Consider the following 13,596-nt stretch of genomic DNA (forward strand, 5'->3'; position numbering starts at 1 on the left):
TGGATTGATATATATCAGGTAAGATCTTTAGTCGTCGAGTTGTTGGGTCGGGTTTGGATTCATTAAATGGATCTCATACCCACTTATCATCTATTTTCATTGGTCGCATTTGTCTGCTGCTCAATAGAGGCTTCATTTGTCGAGAGTGTCAGATTTTAAATTTATAAATTTCTAAGACTGCAAGTGCACAGATGTGTATTATAGTATTTAAAGTGTTAATCCATAGAAAATCTATGACTGCTTGCAAAAATTATATATATGAAAAAGGTGAATTTTCTCTATCTTCCTGCCACATTAGCAATATCAATGAATTTGGAGACAATATGTATCTACACTAATTAAATTAATGGTTTTAAATATTTTAAAATATATAAAATCCATTTATTTATATATAAATATAGCAAAACCAAATTATTTTATATACTTCTTACAAAATTATATTTGGCTCAGATATATCGTAAGATACAACCTGAAAAATGATGGATTCATTTTAGCGAAAGAGAGAAATATAATTTGACAATGATGATTGCAAAGGAGTAGAGCGCAACTTCCCCGATTTTAAAGAGGATGAGCTGAGAATATATGTTTGGGATAAGGGAGAGAAATATAATTATTAGTGGTGATAACATAGAAAAATATAAAAAATATAAATAAACAATCATGTGTGATATGTTGCAGTGTTCTCTTTGATATAATTATAGGTCAAAGAAAAAAAATAGAAATAAATATAAGAAAATTAGAGAAATGATCGATTAGTGACTTTTTTTTTAGTTTCTCATAATCAAATATCAATATCTATAAGGTGACATGATCTTTTCCAAATCAACGCAGAATTATAAATTTTGTAATAAAAAAATACATAATTGTTATAAGAATAATACATTATATAGAAAGTATTTTATATTTATAAATTTATATAAGAATGAATTGTTTTTCATAATGAAAACCCTGTGCGTATGCGCGGGTATTAGTCTAGTCTATAATGAGTTAGAGCTGAGTTGAAGACAAAGAGGTTTTGAGAGTTGATGTCACAAATAAAAAGAAACGGTTGTAAGCAATAAAAACTAGACGTTGGGTTTTCCAGTGATATAACAATGGTTTAGGTTGATCAAACAAGATAACAAATGTCCTAATCGATTCTAGCTCAAAGTTCCACAAACTCGAGCGCAGAACTGTATTTAACCTTCTCTTGCAGAGCTATAACAATTTAACTGCTCAGTTTTCATTGGTAAACGTTCACAAAGCCGTATAAATATGCTTTCATATCTTATAACACACTTACTCCCCTAAGCTAGTTGCGGTCAATTAACTCATTATGTCAGTCGTTTTATCAGTCCTAAGATAAGAAGATAGTTCATGACGCCTACTCCATGCAAGATGAACAAACTGAAAGAAAGAATTTCCAGAAATCTAGCTATGATCAATCATGAAATACTATTTGATTAAACCTTTTAAACCCAACTATTGAAACTATTCTGAAATTAATAAAATAAAAGAAGCAAAAACGAGATAGAGGAATGCATAATCAATAAATCAGGGAGAAACAAAATGATTCAAGAGAAATTCATATCTCGGCAACCTAAGAACTCTGAAATAAAAAAAGAGTTTGGTGCTATGAAATTCGTAACTAAAGAAGGCACGATCGAATGAGAGTTTACAAAAATAAGAGACTAAATAGCATATTTATAGGTACTCATGATATAAGATTGGAATCCACCTGTCTTATAGATCATGTGATTTCAAGGCTGTCGGCCTAAAATGAAAAATGGGACAATGGTGATGATGGAGATGGAGTTGTTGATTGAATTACACAAATCAACACAAGAAAGAACAAATTGAATCGCACACCTTATATTTTTACACGAACAAGAGAGTAAAAGAATCACACACAATACGCTCATGATCAAACACAAAGGCCACTCTTATTTGTAAACAACAAACTTAAAGTTTATTGAAATAAATTCGTAGAAGGGTGAATATTACAACGCGACTATAAGGGGATTGTATAGGCTCAGCTATAACAGCGTAAATCTAGAAAGAACGAAACAAATCGCGCAGAATATAAAAGCTAGCCGTTGGTGGCTTTATGAGTCAAATCGGACAAATAAGGTAAGTTGTGATGTTGCTTGAGTCTTGATAGCCTGGGCTGGAATCCATGATGCATTTGGACGTATATATTCATTGATGAAGGATCCAGAACGCAGCAGCAGCGATAAGGAAGGAGCCGTTGAAGTGTGAACGCGCTTGACTCCAACTAGGTAACTTTGGTCTCTTTGATATCAAATAATGAGGTGTATTTTAGTGCACCTTAGGAAGTAGTGTAAAAATTCTAGCTGATATAATGTGTTCCAAATAAAGTGATGAGGTACACCCTATGAGAGAAATGAAGACTTTCTATATTTGCTCCATGTTAATCGTCGGTAAGATCTAAAGGATATCTTTGGGTCGGATCTGCCCCAAGATGCATCTTCATGGGTCAGGACTCCTTAATTGGACAAGAAAGTGTTTTGGCTTATTCCTGAGCTGGCATGTATTTTGGTGAAGTTTAGAACCTTTGTTTTGAGCCAATACTGCTTTTCGGGCGGAGGCTGGCGAGCGGTAAAATCATAGTCAAAAAAGCTGAACTTCAGATAACTTTGGTTTTGGCTCAAACCGGTGGAAATATGGCTGTACCAAAAGATTCTCCAGACTCACTTGGTCGTTGAATGTGTGATTCTGCAGTGCCTTCCTTGCATGGTTTCACCAGTACAAATTCTACAAGGCGTTGTTCGGCTTCAGATGGGTTAGATGAGTCTTTTCTGAGATTGAACTCACCTTGGGCTGGCTAGCTGGATCGATGACCACATCACTTAAGCTCTTGAAAAGTCCTCTAGGTCTTTTCCTTGCGTAAAACGTCCTAGCTAACTTCTGACAGTCTGTAAGTGTTCCAAAAATGAGATTTTACTCCAATTTGCATTACTTTTGTGTTGATAACCTGAAAAGAGTCTTGACACTACAAATATGCTAAAATCATAATAAAATGCTTGAAAACCAAATGGAACACTTATTAATGTGCTCAAAACCATACGTAAAATGGATAATAATGCAGTTATTTCACTCTCTCAGGCGTAGTCTTTGGTTATCCTCTAACAAAACTGAAATCAAGACTTGGAAAGATGATATGAAAATCAGTGGGAACTCAAAATTTCAGAGACCGTCATTTTAAACCAGAATCATCAAACAACATTTATCAGAAGTTAGTCTAATAAATTCTCACCAAAGCATCTATGACACTAGTCCACAGCTTCTGTCATGCAAAATCTAAAGCATGCAGATCTGAATTCTGGTCAACTAGTTCTTTACATTCATCTGAGACATTGCTTGGATTTCTTATTAAGCTTGTTTTTCATGGTAGATGTTACTAGGTATTAAAGGCTATTTGAGTGGTGAGGTTAAAGTATTTAGGGTTACCGTTTTTGTTGGAAGATAGTAGATATTATGCAAAAGCAACAAGAGATAACAGATCTGTTAATAGCCACAGTTTTCAGTCACTTCTTGCATAATGGTTGTTACACATTCCTCTATTTCAGTAACATAACCTTTCAGCCATTCCCCAAAACTTAGACTTTTCTGCAGGATTCAAAATGAATAGCGTATAAACTTCTCACGAACGAACCATGGCTTGCCTTACCAAGTGTTTCGGCCAAATAAGACTCTGTAGGCTTCTTTATTTCCTTTTCTTCTAGTTTTTCTGTTTTTTTTTTGTTTTGAAAAGGAAAATGCCTTTTGGGACAGAGTCTTAGAAATCACAAATTTTTACCATTATTTGAGATTTCTAAGGAAAAAATGAGCTCTTTTTGTCATTGATATTTTCTCTATCAAATCCATCTAGTTTTCCGTCTTGAGTGACTAAATATTGTATCGTTCCTAACTCTTCAATGTTTTTGCACATATCTACATGCAATATAACAAGAGAAAATGCAAGACGTCTGAAAAATAACTTAGGTAAGGTGGGGAACCAACTAAAAGTGACCTGGTCATTCAAGAACAATAGAGAGTTGTGAAAATGATAAGAAGTTTTGAATGTATATTTGTTTTCATGATCTAACATCTTTTATGCGTAAAATAAGTCAAATTAAGTACAAGTAAAGATAGATAAATAGTATATTCCATCATCTAGAATCTTCATAATTCAAATCCTCTAGGGATTTTAGCGTCACAACCCTAGCTACCACATAGTCTATAACTAGAATAATTCACGAAAGAGTTGATATTTGGTACTGATGTGGTGAGTTTTCCACCCTAAAGCAATGTGGTTGCAAGTGCAAAACAACAGAGTAGTACTACTACTAGGGATCAAATCCACTAGAGACTGAAGAGATGCTACACAAGAGTTTTTATGATTATGTATGAAGCTAAGACAACAAAATAAAAAAAAATGGTGAGGTTGATGATAAGCAGTATGTAAAAGAAACTAAAAAAAGAAAAGAAAAACGTTAGGATATGGATAATTCGCAAAGATACAAAATAAGAAAGATATTGATTAAATTAGAGTTTTAATAAAATACATTCTTGAACTCAAAACACAAAGGTATAATCTCTCCACTGTCGTGTCTCCAATCACTATGCTTTAACAACCTAATAGACTCAACTTTTGGAAGGTTATTACAAGAAGAAAACATGCATTAGTTCGAGCAAGTAATGATTGTTCACTAGACTCCTTAACTCAGACTTTTGGAAGATTAAGACACCTAGCTCACCAAATATTAGATCAATCAACATAACAAACTTTTGGAGATTATGTTTACCTAGGATCAGATCACTAGATGGCCAACCAAGCAATCAGCAATTAGCACAAATAAAGGTGATCCATATAATGAACCCTTTAGAATATTTGATATTAAATTAACATGATATGCACTTAAAATCTCTAAGAACAAAGTGAGAATGAAAAGAAAACAAAGATGAGGTTTCTGTGTATAGGCATGGCTACTAGGGCTCTCTCTGCGGCTCTCTCTCGTGCAAAAGGCTAAAAACAAGTATATATAGGGTTAAGAGAAAGACCTAGTTGGCTAGTTCCATTAGGATCAGGGTTAGGTCAAAAAAGGAATTTTCCTTTTCACTAAGGTACAAGGTCGGCCAAGGCTTTGGGTCGAGCACCTTACCCAATTTCTGTTGTCGGTTTACGAGAAAGTCTCCAGGCCGATCTTCCGGGCCAGTCTTGGGACTTGTTCTTGCACCTGCTTCTTTTGCGAGCTAGATAGACATGTCTTCAGCAGAATCGTCATAACTTTATAACCTCAACTCCAAATAACTTGATTCTAATTCCGGATGAGAGTTAACTAAAAAATCTATCATGTATCCAAGTTTCGTCTCAATCCATGCATGGGAAGGTACTCTACGAGCATGAAACTCTGATGTATCTGTACTGGCCAATTTAGAGAAACTTGCTTCCTTTGAGTTTAGGTTCTTGGCTCTTCTTTTTGACTTGGGGAAATGTCATGAACACGATCTAGTGCTCTTTTGCTCCATTATCCATCTTTTTGATGTTTTGACCTGTAAAATCTCTAATCACTATAAATACAATAAAACTACCACTAGATCTATAAAACCTCATAAAAAACACTTAGATAATTGTATATTGAAAACCATATAAAAATCATGTAAAATATAGGTATATCAGATACTAAGAATGTCATAGTGGCACACTGGTCAAGATTCATTAAAGATTTATGTTATCATTCTCAAAACTGCGTTTTTTTTTTTTTTAAAAAGTGATAATAAAAAAGCTAAAAATGCCAAAAAAAACTCTCAACTCACAACATTCAGCCAAAAAAACCACCAACTGGATAAAATAAATCTTCAACTTTTATTGACTAATTCATTTAATTCCCAATTTGTTTAGACTAAACCATTTTAGACTCAACGTTAGTCAACAATTAAAGTTGACTAACAATAGGACTATAACGGTTCGTTTAATAAAAGTTGAAATTTTATTTTGAAGTGAATGTTGAAATCTTTTTTTTTCGAAAAAGTTAATTTTTTTACAATTTTGTATTTAAAATAGTGAAAATGATACATCAAAGTTTAGAAAATTACATGATTTATATTTTCATGATAAATTATATATCCCAACAATATTTAACCCAAAATGTTTTTTTCAATGAATTTCTTAAATTAATACAATTTTTTAAACTTGTAAATATTTAATAATAACATAAAAAACTACGATAGATTACATGATTATAATTAATTATGTATTGGTAAAATTTTGAAAATAATTATAAACTTTAATAACATTTTCATTATATTATAAAGTAGGTAAATAATACAAAATTTAGTAGTTATTTTCAAAATAATTATGAATAAAAATAATATTTTGATGACTTTTATTAGAAATTGATTTTTAAAAATGCTAATTTCATTTTTATACTATGTTCAAATTATTTTTAGGTGATAAATAAAATAGAGATAAATAAAAAGAAAATTTCATTTTTCATATCAGTATTTTTTTTTCAACTAACAAAATAGATTTTTTAATTGTTAATATTTTATTATTCATATTATTTTTTATTACTTTAATTAAAAAATTTAGAAAAAAATATTAAAAAAACCAAAAAAATCCCCAAATTTTTATTTACCAAAATAATCCTAAACTTTTTATTCACCAAAAACCTCAAGTTTTTATTTATAAATTTACCATTTTAGTCCTATCATTAGCCAACTATAAATGTTGACTAACGTTGGGTCTAAAATGGCTTGGTCAAAAAAAGTTAAAGATTAAACAGATTATTTAACAAAAGTTAAATATTTTTTTTGTCCACCGAATAGTTGGTGGTTTTTTGGACTGAATGTTGTGAGTTGATAGTTTTTTAGGCATTTTTTCCTAATAAAAAGACTAAAAAAGAAAAGATAGTGAGTTAAATATGATCTGGCTGGTCTGGACAAAGAGATAACCTCTACACAGCAGCACTCTCAGCAACAATACTCCTTAACTCAGTGGTAAAATCTTTTCCTTGTTTAAATGTAATTAATTAAACAAAAGAAATATTTACATATATAAGCAGTGAATCTTTTCAAAACATTAGCTGGTCACTGAGACAAGAAAGCTGAGCATTAAGAAGAAACTAAGATATTAGCCGGTCACTAGTATTAGAGTGATGAGAGAAGAACACATTGAGTGTTTGGGAAGAATTGTATATTGCTCTCATGAGAATAGCTACTAGGACTACATACATATTTATACTAAAGATATTTCCTAAACTAAATAGATACAAATCTCTATAATATCTGAATAAGAACTATACAATATTTACTAATAATATTATGGATCTTCTAGATCCTTCTATACGCCCCCTCAAACTCAAGGGGGAATGGAGAAATGCGGAATTAGCGGCTTGAGGTTGACCATGAATTGATAGAATTAAGGTGAGGAGTCTTGAGATCAACTTGCTTTGGACTCTTTATGGGCTTGACTTTGACGGTAGATGAAAAATATGTAAGGAACAATAGAACATTTGGAGCCATGAAAAGATGATAAAGTGACAGACGTGGCGGTGAGAGGACCTTGCGGGAGAGAGTCACCTAGGCTGATAGTAAGGGAAACGGTTGTTGTTGTTTTTGTCAGTTGGACAATGGCATATGGTGACGACGTAGAGGATACAAATCTGATGTGGTGATGTCAAAGACACCATGGGAATCAAACGGTGGATGCGGTGGGAGACCATTGAAGGAGACGCTTCAACTATGCGTTGCAAGGAAGCACTTTGGCTTCTTGATGGAAGCACTTAGGCAGTGAGCCATGGTGGAGATCATAGATCTCGTGTTGGTGACATAGTTAAAAGGCTCGGCTTGGACCAATGTTTTGGCGGTGCAGTGGAAGCACAAAAGGTGTGATGAACCTTGTCTTTGAGGAAAGAAAAAGAAGTCGATGGCTGATTGATTTTTTTTTCTGGATTAAGAAGCCCATTGGCTTGAAAGAGTAACTAACACAAAAATCCCATAGCTTATGAAAACATGAAGTCCAATGGCTTGAAAGAGTAAGAAAAAGAAGCACGATGGCTTGAAAGTTGAAGCTAAAAGATAATTATTATTTTTTTTTTAACAATTAAGATTGGAAAAGTATTGTAGTTTTGAAAACAATTAAGAAGCTCAAAAATGAAAGGCATGTGGCTTAGATTCAGAGGTCCATGATAGACTTGAATAAGAAGAAGCTCTATGGCTTAGATTCAGAGGCACTTAGGCTTGAATTAGAGAAGCACTATGCTTAGATTTAGAGGTACTTATGCTTGAATAAGAAGCTCGATGGCTTGGATTCAGAGATTCATGGTGAACTTTAATTTTAGAAGCACTTGGCTTAGAAAAGAAAAAAAAATATGAAAAAGAAGTTTGATCGCTAGATTAAAAATTTAGAGCAAACCTGCTCTGATACCATATTAGAGTGATGAGAGAAGAACACATTTAGTGTTTGGGAAGAATTGTATATTACTCTCATGAGAATAACTATTAGGACTACATACATATTTATACTAAAGATATTTCCTAAACTAAATAGATACAAATCTCTATAATATCTAAATAATAACTATACAATATTTACTAATGGATCTTCTAGATCCTTCTATAACTAGTTCAGATTATGCCAAGCAACTAAGACTCTCCAACGATCAAGCTTCAAAGGATTCAACATTTCATCTAAATACTTCTAGCTATATGTATGTTTTACTAGTATCCAGAGGCTCAGTACATAAAGGTTGGTTGGTTTAGTGAATATAATTTAACCTTCAAACAAAAATAATTAAAATGAAATCTTTGCCACCTTTGCATTCATTTCGTGGCACCTTGTCCACTATAGCCCATCATTACGCTCGTTTGTTTACAGTTCATCGTTTCCTACAATTTATTCTTGTTTTCTGACAATACACTCTTAGATTTACAGCTTTTCGTCAGCGTTCAATTTGCTACAAAACTCTGTGTTATATAAATGAATAGTGTGTACCAAAGTAGACATAACATAATCAACCAATTTTATTTTAAAAGATTGTGTACACTTTACAGTCTGTTATAATATACCTTCGCTATAAAAAAAATGCTAGCGCTAGTTGATTACTCTCAAATCATATTAGTATTGTAAATAGTTGTCTATTAAGATTTCAGTTTATTCTGCTTAACAATCCTAATAGACAACTCACTATATAATTCTGTTTCGTAAGTACCTTACTATCATACAGAAATTTTACCGAATTTTATCCCAGTTTTAAATATCTGTGATCTAAATTCCATAAAGCAATTACACTGAGAAAGTAATGATTCATGTCTTCTCTTTCGGCGAAAAATATTCAAAATAAACAATAATATACACCAAAAAGGCAATTCCATTTATTTAGCAGGCTATAGAGACTCCCCAAAAGAACACACATCATAAATCATAATCATATTCTTCTCCCAATCACAATGGCGTCAAGAACAATGGAAACATCTATTTTCATGATCTTCACGGCCGTGGCACTAATGTCCGGTGAGAGAGTAATTGCAGTGGACTGTTCGTCGCTGATACTAAACATGGCAGATTGTCTATCGTTCGTGACAAGTGGTAGTACGGTGGAGAAACCGGAAGGCACATGTTGCTCAGGACTCAAGACTGTGGTTAGGTCAGGACCTGAATGTCTTTGTGAGGCTTTCAAGAATAGTGCTTCACTTGGTGTTACTCTTGATCTTACCAAAGCTGCTGCTCTACCTTCTGTCTGTAAAGTTGCTGCTCCTCCATCTGCTCGTTGTGGCCGTTAGTTTCATCTTTCAATTCTCCTTTCGATATGTGTTTTCCTTATATATACATTTGTGTATGGATTTGTTCATTAAATTTTGAAAATGTTGTGTTGCAGTGTCTGTATCTGCATCTCCTCCTTCTGCTGCCCCCGGTATGTTTTCTCATGCTTTTTCAGGTTCCTTTTTTTTGTTGATATTGTTGTAAATAATAGATCTGAACTGAAGCAGAGTACAGTAAAACCTCTATAAATTAATAATGTCGGGACTACAATATTCTATTAATTTATCGATATAAAAATCAGTTAAAAAAATAGTTTGGGACTTAAGAAATGTATTAATTTATCGAGGTATTAATTTATCGAGGTATTAATTTATCGAGTATTAATTTATAGAATACTTTCTAGTGTTTGTTTAATAATTTTGATTGGAACTGGTTTGTGGTTTGGTTTTGAATTTTTAATAGAATAAAAAATATAAATGAATAATTAGTTCAATCCTTATTTCAGTTTGTTTTTTTATTCTGGTTTTTAGATGAATAATAATGATTTGTTTCGGTTATAGATTCGATTTATAGTCAGGGGGTAATCAAATGTATCCTTAATTTTCAAGAAATATGGTTCTCCTTACTTCGGTTTAGTTCAAATCGGATCGGTTTGTATGGATGAAACACCCCAAATTTAAATCCAGTGATAAAATCTCCTCAAAATTATCTTCAAAATAAATTATATTATTTCTAAATCAGAATAAATTTTATATTTTTAGAAAATCTAAATGTCTTCTTTCTACACACTTTTCTTCTCATTCAAATTAGATATTTATTTTATGTCTACTCAACTAAAATAATCAGAGTTTGAGGATTAAGCATTTTTTCGTATGAATGTGAACAGGTTTATCTCCCATGGCTGGAGCAGGTGCACCGGCGTCGTCCGGTGGAGCAAGTGCTGCAACTCCAGTTCCAGTCCCTGGAAGCTCGAATACATCCTTAATCTCTATCTCTTTGGCATTTTCCCTCTTTATCGCTCTCATATCTTTATCTTTTCTATTGAAGATTTAGGACTTTTTTTTCTGCAATTAATATCATTTTGTTTGCTATGAAGATAAAGAATTTGATGTACTGTTACCAATTACTTTTTCCCTTCATGTTAATTTTTTAATGAGAATTTTATTATGAGTAATACCACTATATACCAAAGAAATAAAGTGATATTAACTCATTCCATCTGGCACTATTCAAGAGCAACTGTTCAAAAGGAAAGTACTTTACAACTCTTGTATTAACAAATCCTCAAGCAACTCTTTCCACGTGGGACCAGAAAGCATCAAAAGTGTCTGTTGATATTATTTTCTCTCTCATATGCAACAAAAAAAATACTTAAAACAAAACGACAAAAATTGGAAAGAGAAATAGTCCATTTTTCTCTTTATTGAAATTGTTCTTCGGGAAAGTCGCTTTATTTTCCATTTCTTGTTTGTTTCTTCTCTATTTCTTGTTTGTTTATTCTCCACGCCTTCTAGTTCTTCCCAGCGATATTCTAGTTAATTTTGGCAGTGATAATACTGTTTCCGGCGTGCTGGTTCTATTTTAAAAATTGACAATTCGGCGGTGGTGTAAGTTTTTTTTAAGCGGCACTTTGTTTAATGAGTTTGATATTTTGAATATCCATGGGGTTTAGGAGATATTGCTCCAGATCTTCCTTACCAATTTTTAAACTTTTTTTTTCACTATTGCCGATCATTCTTGCAGGAAAAATAGAAGATCTGGAGTTACCTCAGAGAATCCTCGCCGCCAACTATGTTCCAACTGGCGAGAGGGTCAATATATAACAGAAACCAGCGAAAACGACCATTACAGATTTGGAGCAGGAGTCAGCGTATCTGAAGTGGAACTTTCTGTTAATTGCATGTATGGCTAGCTTCATTTTTCACTCCTCTTGTGATTTAAAGATGTGTCCAACGAAAATATTGTCTCCCTCATAGTCCACATCGCGGACAGCTCGAGCAAGTTCATCTACTGAGATTTAATGTATGGCATTGTTAACGACTCATTGGTATCGACATTGTTAACAACTCAATAGTCATAACAATAAAGTTGTTAACGTTATACGGTTATCGACAATTTATTTAAACTATGTTCGTTGTTGAAGGTTGTGTTTACTGTTTTGGTGAATGTTTTTATATTGAAATTTTTGGGTATCGAAGCAGTCTGGTTTTAGGGCTTAGTGCTTATGTGTGGGTTTTAATAAAAATCTATAGGGTTCACTTAAGTAGATTAGGTTTTATTATTATCCATTTTTGGAAGTGTTTTTAGGGTACCTATGTGTACGTTATATAGTACAATTGTTAACAAAATCTACATGGTGTTTGGTGTAAGGTGCAATTGTTAACGATATCTAATGATAACTACGTTAACGAGAATCTGTTATCGACAATTATATTAACTTAGGTTCCATACTTGAACCTTGTCTTCAGTGAATTGGCTATAGAGTTTATATTGATTACGGTGAACCTTTATAATGCTATAGTTTTTAGGATTTAGGGTTTAGGGTTTATGGTTTAGTGTTTCGAGTATATGTTTTTTCTATTTATCATTCATGACCATCTGATAACATTAACGCAATCAAAGTTTAAATTATAAAATTACTCTATATAAAATTTTTGGTTTATATGTGTCAACTTTTATATATAGATTTTTTTTTTTTAAATGTTAACAGAGTTAACAGTGTTAGTTGCAAACTTGCATCCTTGGCGACATCTATGTTGGACTGTCCATTGTTATCAGTAATCCATTTACACACTTCTTCAACGCCAATGTTGGTGGGTGTTCTAGCAAATGGTGAAGGAACATCATGGAAAAATTTCCACAACTCGCTGAAAGATATGACCACCGGAAGACAGACCTGTCTCAAAGCCATTTTGGAGCAATCCAATACGTCTGAAAGACTGCCTGTCCAGGGAGCTTTTCCGTCCGATTCAGCTGTTGGAGTCTTCATGAAAGTTAGAGAAGATTGAGTCGTGGATCCATAACAGTTTGAATAAGAAGATTCGGATCAGTGAGCTGAGAGTTATAGCCATCGGGAGACGAACAGGTCTGCACTCATTTCGGAGAAACCAGATACGCCTCAAAGACGTCGTTACTGGGAGGCCTTACCTTCCGATCTGGTTTACGGGATCTTCATGGAAGTTTTAGAGAACTGAGTCAAGTTTCCAGATCGCTTAGAATCGTGAGATTTGGAGTCGTGAGCTAGGATATAATGCAACCGGAAGAAAGACATGTCTAGAAGCCGATTTGAACCCGTGCAACGCACTTCAAGATCAGCCGTCCGGGGAGCCTTCCAGTTCCCAAGTGCCGATAATTTTTTCATAAAAGTTTGACCTGGTTGAGTCACCTTGCCTGTGGACTTGATTTTGTGTCATTTGGAGTTGGGAGCTGAAAGTTACACAGAACAGAAGAGAAGCTGGTCAATTCGGGTTTCAAGGGATGCGACTGTGTGCTAAGTGTTGTGCCATACCTCGACGTGAACACCTCGACTTGTCATGAAGAGGAGGCCTGTTTACGAAGCTTTTAGCCTAAACCTCGGGCTAACACCTCGGTCATTCAACACCGAGGCTTCCTTGCTCACCAAAATAATCTCAAAACGACTAAGTATCAGCTTAAGCACCTGTGGGGATCGATCTGGGATTTGTCTAATTATGGGAGCTGACCTCGGTGTGAACCCCTTGGCTTTCACATGTCGGGCCCCTATGTAACACACCCCTTGACCTCTAGACCCCTCGGTGTAACCACACAGAGGTGCTTCTCACACAAAACAAAGCCCCAAAACCTCACCTTAGCCCCACGGTGTCTTCTAGGCC

At 33.8% G+C, this 13,596-nt stretch overlaps 1 protein-coding gene across 1 annotated transcript; it reads left to right on the forward strand.

The window, feature by feature from the left end:
* Positions 1 to 9,394: 9,394 nt before the first annotated feature.
* Positions 9,395 to 10,859, forward strand: LOC18026058 (non-specific lipid-transfer protein-like protein At2g13820). Its single transcript, XM_006409611.2, has 3 exons — positions 9,395 to 9,760; positions 9,861 to 9,896; positions 10,632 to 10,859. Exons 1-3 carry the CDS (start codon positions 9,433 to 9,435, stop codon positions 10,796 to 10,798), a joined length of 531 nt encoding a protein of 176 aa, XP_006409674.1. The 5' UTR covers positions 9,395 to 9,432; the 3' UTR covers positions 10,799 to 10,859.
* The last annotated feature ends 2,737 nt before the right edge of the window (positions 10,860 to 13,596 follow it).

This window comes from Eutrema salsugineum, unplaced genomic scaffold (genome assembly GCF_000478725.1).
Source record: "Eutrema salsugineum unplaced genomic scaffold, Eutsalg1_0 scaffold_11, whole genome shotgun sequence".
In the NCBI taxonomy this organism is placed as follows: domain Eukaryota; kingdom Viridiplantae; phylum Streptophyta; class Magnoliopsida; order Brassicales; family Brassicaceae; genus Eutrema; species Eutrema salsugineum.